At 33.4% G+C, this 21,265-nt stretch overlaps 2 protein-coding genes across 7 annotated transcripts in view; one reads left to right on the plus strand and one right to left on the minus strand.

Moving 5' to 3' along the window:
- Positions 1 to 16: 16 nt before the first annotated feature.
- Positions 17 to 522, minus strand: LOC105214527 (39S ribosomal protein L34, mitochondrial). Its single transcript, XM_011188013.3, has 2 exons — positions 359 to 522; positions 17 to 302 (listed from the first exon to the last, which is right to left on the minus strand). The coding sequence occupies exons 1-2, from the start codon at positions 382 to 384 to the stop codon at positions 80 to 82; spliced, it is 249 nt and encodes an 82-aa protein (XP_011186315.2). The 5' UTR covers positions 385 to 522; the 3' UTR covers positions 17 to 79.
- Positions 523 to 800: 278 nt separating this feature from the next.
- The window catches only part of LOC105214529 (dystroglycan 1), a 67,305-nt gene continuing 46,840 nt past the window's right edge, over positions 801 to 21,265 (plus strand). For 2 of the 6 annotated variants that reach the window (XM_054234609.1, XM_054234610.1), the window contains exon 1: positions 801 to 1,295. The gene's annotated coding sequence lies outside the window, so the exon portion shown is untranslated. The remainder of the gene's footprint in view (positions 1,296 to 21,265) is intronic. The other 4 variants (XM_054234611.1, XM_054234612.1, XM_054234613.1 and 1 more) reach the window with 4 other exon arrangements.

Below are 21,265 nucleotides of genomic sequence, written 5' to 3' on the forward strand. Positions count from 1 at the left end.
GGACTGCATAACCGGCTTTATCTTTTAACATTGTATTATATTCACTTAAAATCATACACTTTCATTGAACTGCTGTTTATTAATGCGACAGTACATGTCGGCCTTTAAGTATGCGGCGCATTAACACACGACGTCCCTCTGGTGTAGACATACGCGTGTCCCAACCATGTACGTTTATGCGTTTCACTTCGCGTGGCTTGGGGAAGTGGCAACGAAGCTTAGTCTTCAATATTGTGCGATTGAAAACATGTGCCTCCCGATTTATTATGACTTGCGCAACATTGACAGCACCAAGCAACGATCTGTAAATTAAGTTACATTACTACCATAAGCAATAACTGAAATATTTCATAAATACCGGCTTAACGCATTTAAGAAGGACATTTCTAAGCTGAATTTAGCTAATAGCAAATCAAAATAAGAATTATGTATGCAGGTGATATTCGATTCTTATAAGTAAAAAATCAGCTGTTATACAGGTGGTATGTTCAGTGCGAGGCGATGCTGCCAACTAGTTATAAATTTTTAGATTTTTCAAAATCTAATTTTAATAAATGAAAACAACTCACTTTATATTCTTATAACTGTATTAAGTTGGGTGTGCTGGTATAAAACTACTACAACAGTAACAATTGTGCATGAATATTACAAATCAAAAATTACTTAATACTTTTCCGAAGGTTAATTTAAAAATATGGTGACTTTAACTAAATGCTGTAGAAGGAGCGTAAACAAAAATACCACTGACAGCTGTCATGTGCAGCGTTGTGTTCTTGCGCAGCTGCTTTGCTTATTTTACTTCACCGTACTCTTGTAGTCTTGTTCGGTATTCGTTTTTACCGCCGACGTTTTATGTTCATTCAAGTGCGAGCTGTGCTCCAACAATAAAGCTAACTAGCTAACTAGTTTTATAGGCTTTAGTGAATTATGTGTACTGAAAAATCGGGAAATAAAGAAGATGTAAAATAAAAGTACATAATAAGTGAATTATAATTGAAATGACCAGTGAAATTATAAAAAGTGCATATATTGTGTGAATTGAAAATTTTTTATACTACCCAAGCGCAGCATTCATACCTGGATATTAAAGTTTTCACGTAATAAATAGTTGAAAGAAAAAAAAAATAAATATTTTACATACCTTTGCTCGAGTTTTATATACATACATAAGTATATTAAATATAATAACTAATTGTTTAGTTATTTTTGAATTTGAAGTGAATGAAATGCTAACTACTAGCAAAAGAACGGTTGCGGCCTTTGCATAGGCTTGGATTATAATTGCATTACAAAAGGTAAGCCAGCACCAGTGCAAAAGCCTTCTTAACTCACTGTAGCTATGTATATATGAATATGTATTTGCGAATATACGACATAATCGATTCAGACTACATACATATACGAGTATAAGTGAATATGAATGTATGTTGAACTTCATTTCCGTAAAAGCAATATTTTTTCCATACATCCACACAACTTATTTCCCCAATTGTAAATTCCCAATACCTTTGATGTTTTGACTAGGCATGGAGGCTGCTCCACCTCTATGAGTCTTACCCCCAAAATTGTAGCAGCTTCATAGCCAAAGTATAGTGGCAGGAAAATCGATTTTTGCTTTGCTCTGTCTGCGAGGATAAGCAAATTGAATTTGAGCCATACAAAAGTGGCAAGTAAGCAATAATGGTCAGGAGTGATGTGTTTCAGCCACATGACAATTGCCAATGAGTTAAAAAAGAGGCTGCAGCATCATTCTCATCCTCATCCTGGTCATCACTCACAATCTGACACTGACAAAGTTATTGGAGTGTATAGTCAGCTGTCGCTACGTAAATGTTCAAATAACGTATTAGCTGATGGGCGTTTTGTGTTGTGTCCATCAGCGGCTCAATTGTATTTGTTTTGTTTTTGCTTCAATCTGAACATTTCACATAAATTTAATAGGTAGGGAATGGAGTGGAATTCAGCGTTAGTTACGCGAGGGAGGATTAGAAAATCGTGCGTGTTAATATATTTGCATTGATTCTAAGTTCGTTGCTGATACAAATAATACGATTTATTATTGTTGTTGTTTTTGTGAGCGTACAAAGGGAATTTGTCAGTTGCAGCAACACCAACACCCTCATCTAAAATTTACTTTCTTTGACTGCGAATCGCCGTTGAGGGCAGCTGGTGCGCGTACACTCGGCCAACCAAATGACTTGGTAAAATATCGCCAGTTGTATGAATGTATATCTCTTGGTAAATTTATATACGCGTGAATAGATAGAGGGGTTGTGTTGCTGGCAGCCGTGACACAAAGCAGCATGAAATTGAAAATTGTGAAATTTTTATGTATTTCATAAAATCTTAATCTGACCTAATTTATGTTTCGAAAAGCAACATTTATATGGAATTTAATCCAGTTCGATGTTAGTTTTGTAATATGTGAGGGTATAAATTTCACTTTGAAATGATTTTGAAAAAGTTATACAAGTGATATTGTAGGAAGAATAAAGATTTAATCTTAGGTTCCAATGGAGTTCTAATTCAGTTAGGGGGGATTTCGTGTGCATTATCCTTATATATTTACTTATACCAACATATCATATATGTATACGTTTGGGATTTGTGGTATTCATTGTCTTATATCAAAAGTGTTCATATTTATTTGGTGTATCTCCATAGAACGGACCTACCACTTTAGTATCAAACCTAATTTTTCAACATTCGCGTAGGTAGCGTATTTCATAAAGCAGCGGCTCCTAAGCATTTTGTAGATTAATGGCTTCTGTGACACCTGCAAACACAGACCCACGATAAACACACAGAAAAGGCACAATTTCTACAAGAATATACAAAAATTTATTCACAAAATTTGGATGAAAAAAACATTTCACCTTATCTGCAGACAACCTGTCCTTTTCAATGTTGTTGTTGTTTTGTTGGTTGTTGCAACAGCATAAAAATATCGCCTCTTGTGGCACTTAGTGGCAGAGTAGCGCCACAGCGCCCAATTAGAGAACCACTGCATAAGTACAAACTCCACTGTGTGCTTTGCTCATCATCTCAAGCATAGCGTATATTTTTAGTGGTTTTTCGTTGCTTTGCGTATTTACTAAAATTACGAATCATAATTGTTTTTACTTGAACTCACGCTCGGGTTATTCGAGTGCGTTCTGCACCAAAGTGGCATGGCAGTGGCAGAGGCAGCAGACACTTTGTGTTATTCAAATGTGCACACATCTGTGCATTTGGATATTCACAAGTACAAATGTCCGTATATATGTATCTATGTGTATAAATGTCTTTATATTTATACATAATTGTGGGTTGTTTTGTACACGGACGGGTGTAATTTCTTTAACAAACTTCACTTTAAAGTGGAGTGTGTTTTTATTGTATGCCCATATAATACATACATACATACAAACAAACACATTTGTACTTGTCGTCTCTGTACATAATTGCTGCGCCTTTGGACTTATTTGTATTATGAATATTCTGTATATATGTGTGTATGTATTTATGTATGAAAATTTGGTCAGTTGCAAAGCGTATTTTAAAGATGCCATTAAATACTTATTTGTGTACTTATGTAAATGTAAATGTGCGTTATGACTTTAAAATTAACGTAATTATTCAAAACTTAATGAAATTGTCTACGTAATTGTTATTTATGTACTTAAGTACATACATACATACTTATATTTATATAAAATTTCTATAATTACATAGTGTCTCAAAAGCTATTATTTAGAATGTAGGGAGCGGGTGTAGGCAGCTTTTGCTATTTGAGAATTCCAGTTGGATTGTGGAAGTATGAAATATTTCGTTTAATGAGCTCTGTATGGCTGATATTGTAAGTTGTATGCTGAAGATAGTTTTTTTGTTTTTGTTGTTGTATAACAAAATATTTCTTGGTTGAATATAATTCTTGGTTAGCGATTATTTTCCTTGCTACTATTGAAAGCTTTTAATAGATCATTCTTCTCCAAAATGATAAAGCTTGTTCTGGGAGAAAGCGATAGAACGCTACGAACGCAGACCAACTCTGAAAATATATTGATGATCCGAAATGATCCGAAAAGATCCGAAAACTCTGTTATGGACTAACTAACTGACTCTTTTGAGGTTTCCTAACGATGGTGTTGTTGTTGTAGCGGTTCGTTGGGCATGCAAAGAAGTAACTTGTATCATGCGGAGAATCATTGCATGCATGATATATATTCTGTATGTCGGGGTTCAGTCTAGATAAGTAGGAGTTTAACCTGCTACAATATCCAGAGCGAAGTTACGCAAGCGTAGGTTTTACGTAACAGGAACGGATCCGGATTTTTATGCGGCAAAGGACTGTCAAATCAGTAGCATTCCTCAAAATTATTTGGGGAATGTTTTATGCCGCTACAACAACAACAATCACTTGTCATCGAATTCATCCAACAGGAGGACCAAGAAACGAGATGCTTCGACAGGGTCGGACCAAAGGAAAATTCCAAAAGGTCTAACGAGAATAAAACAAAACTTTGGTTCTCTGATTCCTCTTTAAGCCGGCCTGCTCATTAAAATTTTTTTTATTGTGAGTGTAAAGGAAATATGGTTGTTTTTGCTAGAATATCTATTATTTCAACTAACTAATACTATTCTTTAGTTGTTGGTTGGAAAGTACACTAATATTATTTCCCAAAGGCCGGTCTCAAAAAGTGAGCGATTATTTTTTAATATTTTGAGATCCCCATATAGAAGAGTGCAGTTTCAAGTAATTAATAAGTGATAAGTGACAGAGAAATTATAGATATTGTTTAAAAAAAAACGTCGCTACCTAAAAAATTGTTTATAAATCACATTACGAATGAAGAATGCTTAATTTTGAGTCCCAATATATCGGTTGTGTTTTTTTTTATGTTTTAAGAAATGAAAATAAATCCTTCTTTCAGGGATCCGTTGATTTGAAATTAACAAAAATTTAAAATAAATTATTTTGTAGTTGTATTACTTTCGTTTTTGCACGCTATTAAGCACTGTTTAAACAATTATAACAACAACAACACGGTAATATTTATATTTCGGGGTTTGGTATTATTATTTGGTAAGCGGTATTACCCGCTTGAGTTCCACAAAGGTGCGGAAATTATGACAAATAAATGACAAGATTTTTGGTATACACGATTTCCTTAGAAATTCATTAGTAATATCAAACATTAGTGATGTCTGTGTGTATTTTTAATAAATTGACAACTTCATTGATTAAATGAGCCAGTTAAATGCGAATGTGTCCGTCCATCCATGCAGTGCTATAAGCGCAACAGTAGTCAATCTATTGCTCTAACAATTCGTGGAACAAAAGCATAAAAATTGTTTAAATGAATGTGATGACATATTTATGTGTTTATATACATATACATATAGATTTGTGAATATGGATGTGTATGTGTAATATATATGTATGTATGTAATATATATTTTAGTTTTGTGTTTGTGTATGGCTTTGCAGCGTTGATAGTATCTGCTGATCTTTCCAACAATATAGCCCATACTCACTTACATGTATTATAGTCAGTCTATCTCATATGCCACGCCGTTGAAACAGAAACTCTTCATTGTTGCCATAATTACAAGCAATTAAACTTCATCAAATTTTTGATACGGGTGCGGCGGCGGTGCACACGCGTTCGATTGCCGCCAGTTCGAATAACGCCAATTGCGCCGGCAAAGAGTGCATTGCTGTAAGTATGTATGCATTGTGGGTCGACTGCTGGCTGTTCAATTTTGCTTTATTGTAAGCACCCGACACACAATGAACGCTGACTCGTATTTCGTTGCTTCAGTTCTTCATTAATTAAATGAAAAAAAAAAAAAGAATGAACGAATGAAAAAACCGCAGTGCGTTGGCCGCCCGGCTGCTCTAAGCTATTGTCACGCAAATCGAGAACATATTCGGGCTAATCTTACCAGCCACACACAAGCCTTTCTTCGGTTAACCAGCAACCCACTGGTTAGACGTTGGTTATTGAGCGATGCTTTCTTGATTTCGTTCATCAAACCTATCAAAAGTCATAGAATACAATGAATAGAAGAACAACAACAACAATAATAAAAAATATTGCTTCTTTGCCGCCAATGTTGCATGGGTGCGCGCGGCATGCCATTGGCAAAGCTGGCATTCAAGCCGCATGCACTCTCAACTGATGCTGGTAATTGCTGGCGGCATGTCTGCAGTTTCACAAACACACACACATTTGTAATCATATCACAATGGTTATACAATTCCAATATGCGCATAGAAAGGGTCACAAGCGGCTTACATTGAATTCTTCAATTCTTCAAGCGTCTTTTATACGGTTCCTATGTTCTTCCACACATCCAAAGCATAAGCGCTGCACTCCTTTTTCGCTAGTGAGTCATCACTTAATTCAACAGTAATTACGACTTTGATTCGGTTCGATTTGTTGTCCCATTATGTAGCAGCTTCGAGAGTGTTGGAGCGCTCAAGTGTGTGGCTTTTATTGTGTCCATACCAAAAAAAAAAAAAACATGCAAACAATAGAGAATGATTACTTCTTAAGTAGAATCACTTAAAAAAGCGAGGTTATGGCATCATGTAACTAGTACAATAAATAAATATCTGGCAACCCACACAAAGTGCAACAGTTAAGATAAAAGTCGGAAATAAAAGCGGTGTTTGCGCATACCTTTTTGAGAAGAATCTTTTATTTGAGCAGAGAAAAGCGTGGCGCAGTCTGGGAAACATAAAAATAAAATATTATCACGCATGCGCGCGCACCATAAAAAGAACATTAGAACAAAGTGCTTTTACCAAACTGTGGACCTCCGTGTAGTTTTTGGAAGGCAACTAGTATTTTGTATTGTCTTATCGGGCGCTTTAGGCCTAGTTACCAAAAAAAAATATTGTTTAAATTGCATTGTCTATGCATTTTTCTTGTTTGTGAGTGGAGATTTAGACACTTTATAGCATCGGTTTCCTGTTAGATAGACTTCGCATGAAAAGTGTCTCACTCACATCTCACTTGAAACTCTCTTGAATACCTTATAGAAGGTTCTTAGCTGCTTACAATTTTACAATTTTATTCTAAAAATTTTGGTTTAACATATTTTTCTATTTGTTTATCACTTCTGAATAAGATGATTTTGAAATAGACCTACAATTCTACAATCTTTTGCAATGGACCTGAATTTACTACCATCTTCCTGTTTTGGAGACATAAAATTATCTCAACTGATTCCTGAAATAGTCCTAACCTTATTTTAGACAATTTCACCATTGCCATAACCTCAGTTTGTCGAATGATTACTTTTCTATGTCATTTGTGGTCGATCTTTCAAGAATTCCATTTGGAGTCCGCCTTTAAACTTAGTGTAATATTTATTTTCGTTTCCAAAATGTGTCGAGATCGCTTACAACTCATAAAATACCCGAGAAAATATAAAATCACTAATAGAAAGAACAATGAGTTTAACAGTTCTTTGGAGCACATAGCAAATTCCAAGCAAAAATTACATTCGCGAAGTTTCTTCAAGGTTCTTCATGTAATGTCGAAAACTCTAATCGATCCGACAATTACATTTCCGGATCCTTCTTAAGACGATCTTTAGACGTTTAATAGATAACTTCGAAGCTTTCAAGTTTTCCGCACCTCTTTACCAACTTCGTTGAGGCCAATTCCCACAACTGCCAGTTCTACATTACCGGATTTCATCCTGACTTTTTCTGGTCAAAGGGTTACTTCGACGATATAACCCTGTTTGGATCGGTAAGTTTTAAATGTAGGATCTGTCAAAATTTTCGGTTAACTATTTTCCTTTTCGAGTACCACTAACGGTATCTAAATATGTCCTCATATTCTAAACTGAACCAAAATGTAAATTTTGATTTTGATGACGGATCGATTGATTCCGCTAATGACAAAGCTTTCCACAGCTAAATTTGGATATGATCTGAAGAAACTCTTACAAAGTAAGCTATAGGACCGCTGCTACAATGGCTGAAGAGAGTAGAGATTTAGTGACTATATTTTCAAATTATGCATTTTACTCAAGACTGTATGGACCCACAAAATTGTATTAATTCCTGCACTGTTTCATTTCAAACTCAACATGACTGCCTCGTGTTCCAAAAATATATTTACTTTTCCAACAAAGGCACAATTATTCTTAATCGCCAGCATCGAATGCATTTCCGTATTCCCCCTTCTTTTTTGGTGAACCAAACCACACAGGCAAACATACATATTTAAGCACATATGTATATACAAAATTGGAATTCTCAAGTGGCTCTCCCACAATAACACACCTAAGCACATAAGTACTACATAAGCACAAACAAGTTCGGATCTTTAAGAGATGAGGAGAGTCAGTGCCTTGCAACATGCCCAAAATCAAGATTGACCACTCTTTTCGCTGAGCTTTGTGAGTACTCGTACTTATATACGATATAATGTGAATGTGTAAGATCTTTGCGCGTTCGTTTGCACTTCGGTTGCTCGGGTATTTATGAGCGCAGCGTGTGCATGATCAATCCTTTACGATCGCAAACTATTTTCATACATTTCTTGAATGCTATACACGAACAAATACATATACAAGTATACCGTATACACTTGCCACAAAAATACTCGGTGCTTAGTATTGGCACTGCAACGCGCTCCTTGTCATTGCTTGCTATAATGTGTTGCATTTACTTACATATTTGTTTGTATGTATACTGATATACCAGTTTCTTGGCTTTCGGTTTTCACTTTCTCTGCAATTCACAATCATTTCTTTGTATATCTGATTTTCTGTGTTTTGCGGTGCTTCCGAGTGCTGTTTACGGATCATTTTCGTTAGTAGTCGATTTCATAAGATTCGAAGTGAACTGAGTTTCTTCTTTTGGTACCCTTTTAGATTTCTAATATTTTCTTTCTTCTAACAAAAGCTTGAAAAGTTCAACTCCATAACGTTTTCTTCGGGGCTTTGGACTTTCAACCGCTAGGAAGATAGTTGAATAAGAAAAACAAGGCCAAATAATCTGAAGATATAGTTCAACCGCATACTTCGATCGTGCCCACGAGAGTAGGTTCTATGTAACCGGAACGAATCGGGATTTTTTCCGTCCAAGAACTATAAAATGCGCAGTTTTTCTAAAAATGTTGTTGTGTTAGTCTACGTGATTTAATCAGCGATTCTTCGACTTTTTGAAGTAGTTGATATTGTATGTCGAACTTCCGTAGCTTACAGTCCGGCATCTGGATCAGCATCCATAAACAAAGTCTATATCTTCGCACAACATCGTTCGAGTCTCAAGCCATAACTAAGAGACGGAAAAAATTTCTTCAACTTCGAAATATGTCCTAGAAGGTTACAGTTCTTAGCCTGTTAGAAATCCGGTTCATTGAATCAGGCATTCGGTTTTTCACTTTTTCTCGTTTTTTGTATCGGCTATGAGAGGTGTTCCTCTTATAAACGTGGGAACCTAAGGCATTATATTAGTATTATACGATATGGTAATTTAGTCTACACGATCTAACCAGTGAGTGAGTCTGTCTTCAACTTGAAGATGAAGATGTCTTCAACTTCGAAATATGTCCTTACAGGTTACAGTCGTAGAGTCAAAGATTTCATCAACTTCGAAGTTTGTTCGAGAAGGTTACAGTCCTTAGTCAATTAAAAATCCCGATTTTTCTACATAGTCCCTGTCTGTCTTAACGAAGAGATAGTTATTGAAGGTGGACTCTATTCCTTCTTAAATCAGACTTACAACTCTTCACCTTTTCTTGTTTCTTTTGACGTCTATTTTTTCCTTTTAAAAAACTTCGGTTCCTTATGTTTTCTCTCATTTGGATATTAAATGGAACTCTGATGAATATTTCAGATCCCTAATTACATAATAAAAATTTATAAGCGTGAAAATAAATGTTATTTAATTACCGTTATACTATGCAATTTGACCCAATAGTGTTGATATATAGACAGTGACGAAGTAGTGCGCTAAAGTGCTATCAAATTTGCCTTACAGACCGTCTGTAATTGTTGTTTGTACACTTAACGTCTGCTTGCTCGGTTTAAACCCCTTTCAAAGTACTTTCATACATACCGACATACACTCATACATACAAATTTATATATATATATATGTATATATTCATATATTTATACATACATAGATACAATCATCATTCGCCATTTCCCACTTTGTTGACTCCCTTCTTACTTCCCCTTAACCTTCTATTTGCCATTTCCATTTCGAAAATATGTACATACACACAGATACAGGCATATGCATGTTTTTGTTATTGTATTAGTGACTACCGCTGTTCCAATTACGGCAGAATTCTTCCGCTCGTTCGCTCGCTAACGCAAAGTATTTCGTTACTCGTACACGAGTCATCACACATGCATCTGCTGCGCCTTTTTGGTGGAGTTGTTGCGGTAGTAGTTGTTGTTATTTATTTTTGTTTAAAATTTTTTTTGTTGGTTGCTTTTAGTTGCGTTTCTGCCGGTTGCCGGGGCTATCGCCGTTCCAGTTCATTGATGATGACAACCATTTAGGCTTTATGCGTGCATCAGGCAAAAAGGCAACAACAAAAAGAACAAAAACAAAATAAAAATTTCGAAAAATACTGTAGAAAAAATACTGCAGCGCCAACGCCATCACTTGCTCAATCCCCTCAATATGAACCAAAAATACATATGTACTATATACTATATACATACATATGTATATACAACAGTTGGCATCAATAATATGTCTGTGGCTGTTTATTTCTGCTTTTAATGTATTTTTGTTATTTCCATTTTTCGTTTTTAGCTGTTTTTATTTGGCGCTTTTTTCATTTGGTTTTCGGTTTTGGAGATTTTGTTGTTGTTTTTGTACCGATAGTGTTGTTGTTGGCGCATTGCATTGCTTTTGCGTGTATTCATTGCAGCTTCTATGCTCACGTACGCACCAACAACAGCATATGTAAATTCGTTTTTTTTTCTGTCTGTGTGTTTGTGGAGAGCTTTTTTGGCTCACGTTTTGCCACCAATTTTTTTACAGTCGAATCTGCATAATTGCAGCTCGCTCGCATACTAAAAACCTGTTTTTTTCATTTCTGAAATTGCATTCATTTGAATTCAAGCGAAGACTTCGAAAGCGTGATCTATGTGAATGAAATGTCAGAAAGTGTGTCGTGTTACCAGCACCTACGTATAAATAATATAATACAAGATCTGTAGGGTTCTTCAATTGATTCTAATTTCGTTTTGAGGTTGTCTGATAACTCTCTTACATATTCGAGAAGTTAAGGTCTTCCAAATTGAACTCTTACTACTTATCTGTCGAAATAGGAGTAGCTAGAAAACCTCAAAAAGATTTCTACCAAAAATGTTGACACTGTGATGAGCTGGTTTCGACTTTGTTATATAAAAAGCATTCTTCAAGACTTGAGATCACCCGAGGAGTGGTAAAGAATGCAATAATGAGTTGAAAGTGCTAACGAAGCAACTGAAAAGGGAATTTTTTCATCTTCGTAGCTTTCAAAATGAAGAAGTCTGCCGGTGTACCCCTGAATTATTAAAGATCTATTCGAGTCGAAATACATCTACGAATAGTGTGATCAAATCTCAGTGTTCTGAAGAGGTTTATTCGAGTTCATTGATCTTTACATCTGTCATTACCACTTTTACTACTTCTATATTATAGATATTTATCTTAAGAATATCAATAAGAAATCGGAGTAGACCAAACATTTACCATTAAATTTATTTTACATCGACATATGATCTCGAAAATGGTATTATATATAGAACTCGAAATGCGACTGAAACTAAGAAAAGCTTTATATCCCAAATTCACAAAACTTTATGTTGAATGGTGGATCTAATACATTTAATATTTATTTTTGGTAAAGCGGTACTTGAGCTCAAAAAATTATATACATATCGCTCATTTACTTGAATAGTGTCACAACTCAAAAAACACACTCATGAGTTGAGTATGCAGAAATATGCGCAATTTCAGCATCCGTATTGTATAAAAATATCATTCCGATGCGTAGAAAAATAAACCGTGATATAAGAATGTGCCGTTATTAAACTTGTTATGTTGGATTATTTTTTAACTACAATAACGACACTTCTCAGTGGTGCCAGAATTAGGCATGGATTTTTTTCTGAAAGAGAGACATATTTTGTGATACAACACATATTGTCATAGGATGAATTTGCTTTTCTTTTCAGAAAGAACGACACATTTTGTATTACAACAATATTGATGAAAAGGTAATTAAATTTTTCATGTTGCTTTTTTCAATAAAAACTACACATTTGACTAAAGACGGCGAATTTGAATTATTTTTTTCACAAATAACGACATAATTCAAAATGGGTCACGTTTATGCCCAAGAAAATGCATCAGTACACTCTATTTGGTCCATTTATGCTCAACATGGTATTTAATATATTACACGCCACTAGATTTGTCAATAAACTGATGGCAGTTTTCTATATTTGCTAAATAAGAGACAATTGAAAACCTTAAACCGCTCTCCTGAAAAATCGACTTTTTTGAGTTGTGACACTATTCAAGTAAATGAGCGATATGTATATATACAATATTTTTCAAAATATGAAATATAAGCTTTATTTCCTTTTCTATTAGTCAAATTTTAGTTTGTCGGTGCGATATGCGATTCATTACGGTTCATAAGTCGTTAAGACAAATCCAACCATGGTTTCTAAAAGATGCAACATTTATCGTAAATATACCATATATATATATATATAAATGGGTTCCTAATTGGAGCTTTCATATTACAAAGAGTTGTCAAACGAAAAATGAGCTTTCACATGAAAAAAGAGCTTTCATATCAAATATTTACTTTCATATGAAAAAACTTTCATACGAAGAAAGAGTCTTCATTTCAAAAAAGTGCATTCATATCATTCACGATTCTAAAGTTATTTTTAGCACTGTGTGCCAATCTACATTTTTATTTATTTATGCCTTTCCAATATTAAGAACCGCCTCAGTATTTATTTATTTTACTTTTCTTTTATTTGATGTTGCTTCATTTGTTTGTTTTACATCTTCAATTTATCATTTGATTCGGTTCTCATTTCGTGAGTTTTTGTTGTTATTTTTTTGTAGTCTTGTGTTTCCTCGCCTGCGCTTTATTTTGATTGAATTTATGGTGACTTCAGCACACCAGCACTTTTCTTGGCCACATTTTCAAAGCTTACCATATGTGTTCTCGTAAATGTTTATTTTTCTTCGGCTATTAATTGCTGCAACAACGGCATTTTGTTTACATCAGAGCGTTGCATACACCTACAAATGCACACAAATTTCCCTTAATCACCCGCATTGACCTTTTGCCATGCCTCTTTGAGCTGACAAAGCGCATATTGTAATTGTACACTCATTACCGTTAAACAAATTTGTATCGAAATTGCTTGAAAATGTTTCCCATAACCTCAATCTAATTATAAATTTATTTATTTAAGTAATTATTCGAAATAAATATGCGTTTACTTGTGAGTTCAATTTCAATTGCATACTGAAATATTTTGAGAGCAAAAGCGTAGAATTATATACCATATACAAGCTTATAAACATTTTTATACTCTCGCAACCTGTTGCACAGAGTATCATAGTTTTGTTCACATAACGGTTGTTTGTAACACCAAGAAATATAAGAGTTGGATATGGGGTTTTATATACATAAATGATCAGGATGACGAGTAGATTTGAAATCCGGATGTCTGTCCGTCTGTCCGTGCAAGCGATAACTTGAGTAAAAATTAAGATATCTTAATGAAACTTGGAACACATGTTCCTTGGCACTCTGAGGAGGTTGCTTTCGAAAATGGGCAAAATCGGTCCACTGCCACGCCCACAAAATGGAGGAAACCGAAAACCTATACAGTGTCATAACTAAGCAATAAATAAAGTTATGAAAATGAAATTTGGAACATAGGATCCCATTAGGGAGGGGCACATTTGGATGTAATTTTTTTGGAAAAGTGGGTGTGACCCCGCCCCCAAATAGGTTTTTTGTATATAACTCGCAAACCAATAAAGCTATATAAGCCAAACTTTCTGCAGTCGTTTCTTTTAGCCATTTCCTTATACAGTCCAAAAATGAAAGAAATCGGATAATAACCACGCCCACCTCCCATACAAAGGTTAGGTTGAAAATTACTAAAAGTGGGTTAACTCCCTAACGAAAAACGTCAGAAACACCAAATTTTACATAAGAAAAGGCAGAAGAAAGCTGCACTGATATTTTTTTACAAAATGGAAAATGGGCGTGGCGTCGCCCACTTATGGGTCAAAAACCATATCTCAAGAACTATTCGACCGATTTCAATGAAATTCGGTACATAACACTTTCTTGACACCTTGATGACACGGGTGGAATATGGGCGAAATCGGTTCACAACTACGTCTACTTCCCATATAACCCAATTTTGAATTCCATCTGATTCGTTCACTTTATAATGTATTCATAAGGAACCAATGAAGCTAGCGGAATAAAACTTTACACAAATACTGTATTTGAGCTGTGACATCACTTGTGGAAAAATTGTCAAAATCGAACCATGACTTTTCAAGGCCCCTGATATCAAACATGAAGAACTTAGTGCCTAAGGTTAATTTTTCACCGAAAATATAGGTAAATCCCTCAGATATTTTAATGTAATTCATTCCCTCTGAATTTTTTTCTTATAACAGTTTCTCTCTGTACCTGAAATGGTAAAAATTGGGTCATAACTTCCCCCAGATCCCATATACCTAATTATAAGTAATATTAAATTAAGTGAGCGTATAGTCTTCGATACGTTGTATCTTGGTGGTGAAAACGAGTGAAATTGGTTTAGGAATTACCTCAGTCCCCATATACTATTTATGATGATTTTCGTTATTCTATTGAACTTTATGCCGAATATATGGGTCGAATTGTGTTGTCTTTATAAAATTACATCAATAAATTGCGAGAGTATAAAATGTTCGGTTACACCCGAACTTAGCCCTTCCTTACTTGTTATAAATATATATGTATGTAAGTAAGTTCATATGTTTATAGAAATGTGTCTGTATGTTTCGAATTTGTTTCGGAACTATTGCTGCCTGTTGTGCCCACATTTATCAGGTTAAACACACACGTATTGACCTACATACTTTTGGTTTTCAGCTATTTTATTTGCTTTTTTTATTCAAAGGTGATTAACCCATTCAAAGATAAGATTCTCCCAAAGCGTTTAATTTCATTTATAAATTTATTTTCGAAAAAAAACGTGATAAACAAAGTTGTCGAATATCATTTGTATTTCCATTTCCATTTCTATTATTTATTTATATTTTCTTTCCACCGAATTAGTCCACAATCAATAAATTGCTTATTAGTTTTTAGTTTTTTTTTTTGAAGTTTATGGAAATTAATTTTCACTTTCTTTCAAAGCATACGCCTCGTTTGCACTACCGTAGCAATGCTTAAATGCCTTAACGGTAAATAAAAACGTTAGAGATATGCTTTCAGTTAGCCAGTTTCGGCGCATAACATTTTCATATTAAATAATCCAATTGGAATTCGTTAAGTTTAATTGATAACCAGAAATTGATAACAAACACGCTTCACGTGGCATTCACTTTATACCGTATGGTCGTATGTGTGTTCGCTGCGTCATAGACTAGTCAGTTGCGCAATCTATGATTTAGTTAGCGACTAACTAATCATAAACTAATGTGTTTTATTGTCGTTCTTGGTTTGCCGAAAAGGGGGCTAAATAATAAAAAAAAATAGTTTTAAAGCATTGTTTTGACACCCGAGTATGTATCTATCGCACCTATATAGGTTCTCTAACATAATCTTCTGTTTATCCTAAATTACCAAAAAATATTAATATTGTTAGCTTCGTGCCGACTTATGATCCCATGCAAGATCCATCTACAATTCGAATCAGACTTAAACCTTATGTGATCTTTCTTTTTAGCATAATAACTAAGTTCCGTGCCAAAATTTCGAGAAAGATATCGTTCAAGCATCTTTCGAGCACACTAATAGTTACGTTATAGAAAAATTTTCCAGATATCTGGTAAACAAAATGTCTAAAAATCTCAGTCTTATGTAGATTAAGATCCCTCTATTATTATGTTTAAGATGGCAATTCCTAAAATCACCGTCACTCATCTCTTTCAAGATAGCCCTTACTAGGGCTACTGTTACCATTTGGTATCAAAATTAGTATTTTTATACACTCAAATAAATGAAAGAGAGAAAATGCATTCATTTTTCCTTACACAGAATACCTTGTGAAAGTTGAGCCTTTGAGCTAGACTGCTCGAACCATTTAACTAATTGTCTTTCCACAATTGTACAAAAAAGTTACAAATAGTGAATTTAAGGGGTCGAGCTAGTGATAGTTCCCCTTTTTACAGCTTATCTAACTTTGTAACCGTCTAAGCGATCGTCTCGGAAATTTTATGTGTTACTGATATTTTTCTTCCTTACCGAAAATGTCGCAATAATATATACAATAACTTTCTCATGTCGGACTACTGATAAGAGTTCAGAGAAATATTTCCAATGTTTTAAAATTTCTGTAGAGCTTTGTAGTATGCTCGCGTAAGTGCTAAGAAACTTTTCTAGACCCAAATTCACTTTATCCCTCTGTTGGATAGTTGATATTGCAGTTAAATTTTTTCTTCTCGAGATATTTTCAGGAAAGTCAGTTGTTTTTAATTGCATTAACTCTCTATTCTCCCCTTTCTGAGATGAGGTGATCGGTCATGGATCCTGTTTTGTCTCCATTTTGATGATTATACGTTCTTTCTAACTCATCTAACACTGGAAAAGCCCGAATAACATGCTGGAAAAGCAAGTTCTATGAGAATTTTAGATGAAACGAGATCTGGGTGTATCATAAGACCACAAGTCTGGGATCATTCAAAGTAATCGGGGAAATGTAATCGATCTGATAAATTTTCATCCACCTTCGCGTCAAATATCTTGAACGTTACTTTTCCGGTGAGAAAAGTGAAAATCTCTGCAAACGAGTTACCTCACTCGTTAGTAGCGTTCGCCAAGCACTCAGGAAACCATTTTTCATTCGTTTTATTGTGTCTCTAGAAATATGGGAATATAATTAATGCTTAATTACAAATATATGAGATGTTTAAATATGCATTTGCTGTACATCAAATTTACATACATACATATGTGAGCTGTATTCATATGTATGTATGTATTCATGTTTGTATGTATGTATTTTTATATAAGTGAGCAATCAGCTAATTATATTTGCATGAACAACTTAATGTCTTTCCAATAAGATTCATAAAATGCATCATTTAACACTTTCCAATAACAACAAATGCAAATGTGCATTTATAAATATGCATCTACTTATGTAAGTATGTATGTATGAATATGTATGTATGTATGTTGTTGCTTGTTTCTATGTGCATACGCCCGTATTTATTTCTGTACACACGTTTTCGCGCCATATCTGACTGCATTCCTTTTCGTGTACGATCAAATATGCATATGAACATGCAGAAATACTTAAGGCGCTTACATGCAAACAACAACAACAACAAATACATGCATACTCAATAAAGGCGTTTCAAATATTTATGCCATGATTTTAATATACTTATATAGCATATATGTATGTATGTACATATATTGTTCTATATATCAAATAGCAGTTAAAGTTTAAAAATTATATTATTATTATTATTATTATTATTAACTTTATTAGTATAAAAAATACTTTTTATATCATATACATATTTACAAATTTAATAAATTATTTGTCTTATTTCTAACGAATATACACATTTGCTTAAATGCTACGCTTCTTGTTTCATTTTTTATTTCCAATGGTAAATTGTTAAATATTTTTAAACCTGTATAAAACATCGACTTTTGCGCTTTGGAACTTTGCTTATATGCAATTTTAAAATCATTGTTATTTCTTAGATTGTAATTTTGGGTTTCCCCTACATATTCAATTTTTCCACTTAAATATTTAGGTGCGCTTCCATTTTTTATTTTATTTAAAGTTATAAGAATATTGAGTTCAAATCTTTCTCTGATACTAAGCCATTTTAACGTTTCTAACATGTGTTTTATTGATGTATATTTATTACATTTTAGAATAGTTCTCATTCCTTTATTTTGCACATGTATATGTAATGGTGGAACAATATTCAAAATGTGGCTTTATCATCACATTGTATATATTTATTGCTGTTATAATATCAACTCTTTTACGTATCCTTTTAAAGTATGCTATTTTTTTTCCAATTTTTTTACAAATGTACTCTATGTAATCATTGGATTTTATTTTCTTTATCTATAATAATACCCAGATATTTAATGTTTTTAGTTCTCTCAATACATTTATCGTTTATTGTTAAAGCAAAAGTCCCTTTGAAATTTATTTCCATAAATTTCGTTTTACTCTCATTCAATTTAAGCTTATTCATCTTTAACCAGTTACAAACTTCATCAATATCATTGAGTATCTTATTCTTGCACTCCTCCTCATTTTCGTCTTCTGCATATATTAGGGTATCATCAGCATATAGCGTTATCTTACAAGCTTTTATTACCGATTCTATGTCATTTATGTATAATATGAACAGTATCGGTCCTAAAATCGATCCCTGTGGTATTCCCTTCTCGACAGTACCCCAATTTGATATTTTTCCATTTACTTTTGTTCTTTGATATCTATTTTCTAAATACAACTTAAACCAGTTTAGTTCGATTCCTTGAACCCCGTAGGTATACATCTTATTTATAAGTATATTCCTATCTATGGTTTCAAATGCCCTTTTAAAATCCAGAAAAACTGCTATAATTTTATTATTTGTTCCCTTTGTTTTCCATTCGTCTATGATGTAGTTTATCGCTGTTTCACATGAGTGATACTTGCGGAAACCCGATTGGAACTCTGAAAGAAGCATATTATCTTCAAGATATTCAATTAATTGTTCTTTCACTACGATTTCTAACAGTTTTTCAATTGTTTTTAATGTGTTAATTGGTCTAAATTCTTCTACTTTTTTTGTGTTGCGTACTTTTTGAATTGGAGTTACCATGGATTCTTTTAGCGATTGTGGAAAGACACCGTCTACTAACGATTTATTGATTATTTTTAAGATATTATATCCAATTTTTTCCCAATTATCTAATTTAATAATTCTCTATTTATTTTATCGAAATCTGGTTTATTTTTCATATTTTTTTAATTTAAATTTAAATCTGCTGTTAACATCCTTAATTCGGTTTATATATTTTACTTTTTCAATTGTACTACTGATTTCTTCAATACTGTTTATGAAATACTCATTAAATTTGTTTGCTATCATTTCACTGTCATTACATTCGACTCCCTGAAATATAACCGTATTTATTTCTAATCTTTCTTCACGTAATACTAATTCTTTGATTGTTTTCCACATTTGTTTTTGGCTTTGGCAATTTTGTATACTGCTCTTTATATAATTATTTTTTACATTGTTTATTTCTTTTTTATATTTATTTCTACTTTTGGTATATATTTCCCAACTATAATCTGTATTTTTAAATTTTGCTGTTTGGTATGCATTAATTTTAATAAAATTTTAATTTTAATTAAAAATTTAGAATTGAGTTTGTCAATATATAAATATACATAAGCACATACATATATAACATAACCTCCATAGAATTCATTCTGAATTATTGCTGTTAAGCTTCGGTGTTAGATTTCAAAGCTTTGTAAACAACGATAATTTTTCGAGCGTGCTAACCTCAAAGACAAATGTCTAAGAATTTAATGAAAGAACATTCCTTTTCAGTAAGAAATATACAAAAAGAGAATAAAAGCTTCTTAGCTGTCTAAAAGCTGCTTAAAGTCTACACAATTTTATACAGCTTTTGAAAAAGTTCTTAGTTCATTCAAATTTCATCAATATTTATGAAATTGCAACAAAAATTTAACCAAAATCGTCAACTGTGGTGTATTGGCTTACGTCAGCACAACCCTGCCATTGATTCGTTAAATATTACATTTTGACGTTAGAAATCAATCTAGACTACTAATATAAATTAGTATTCCAGCAATTTCTTCGGCTTTCTTAAAAGACACAAGTAGAGCATTTACCGTTAAAAGACGTGATCAAGTCTCTTACCGGTCAATTCAAAATAAAATATACATTTCATTATTCCAAAGTAAATAAAGTAAATAAAGTGTCTAAAGTGTCGGTTTTCCAAAACAGCATAATCGATTAATTGATAAAAGGTCAATTGAGTGAGTACACGATTGGAAATATGTTTGCTTATTATATTTTGAGCATTTAAACTTTCGAAGAAGGTACCCACTCCGAAGTTCTCTCAAAATCTAAGCATATGTATAAGGGGTGGTAAATCCGTTCGATTGAAAAAAATTTCGATGAAACATTGCCGCCAAACGAATTTGCATTGATCTTTCTCCAAAGCATTAAGGTTGGAGATCCCATATCAAGCTTGGTCTCGTAGTTTTTAATAAAGTACTGGAAGATCACCTAATCGATCTTGCATCATTATTCATATATATATGTATGTATGTATATCTATTTATTACTCGACAATTTGATGTTTTCAAAATTCGTAATTATTTTGCAAAAATTTTGAAACCCAATTTTGTTTACATTCATATTTTATCGTTGTAATTTCTAGAATTTTGTGCAACGCCATGCATTTGCATATAAGTTTCCACATTCCGATAGATATTTGCATTCACTTGTAAACAAGAAAATGCAACTGAATTGCGCCATAAATTTTTGCACCCACCAATTGGTGGTGTCTCCATACACTCAAGCAGACATATGGAAATAGGTATACGTACATATTTATTAATGTATGTGTTACAGTGTTTCAAGCTCATGTAAATTATAAGGAAATTCTTTTTAATGTAGGAAGACTTACTAATGATAGAATTTTCAAGGGTTCTATCGTAAAGAACCGGTTGAAGTTTCGAAGATTTAATTTTTCTTGAATGGTAGCTTGAAGTTTCTTGATTTAGAGCTGAAAGTTCAGGAAGAAGAAGAGAAGACTAAAGGATTTTAAACACTTCATATTGGGAGCAAACTCCCGTCGTGGAACAACCATAAGTTCGACTTCTTTATCGTAAATATTTAATATCAAAATCTGTTGGCTTCATTCCGTAAACCCTATGCTGTTGTTGATTTTGGAAAAGTTCTATATAAAATTTCTAAACACCAAAATAATCAAAAAAAAATCGAGTTGTGTTCAAGGCCAGCTAAATATTTGAT

Source organism: Zeugodacus cucurbitae, chromosome 6 (genome assembly GCF_028554725.1).
Source record: "Zeugodacus cucurbitae isolate PBARC_wt_2022May chromosome 6, idZeuCucr1.2, whole genome shotgun sequence".
NCBI classification, from domain to species: Eukaryota; Metazoa; Arthropoda; class Insecta; order Diptera; family Tephritidae; genus Zeugodacus; species Zeugodacus cucurbitae.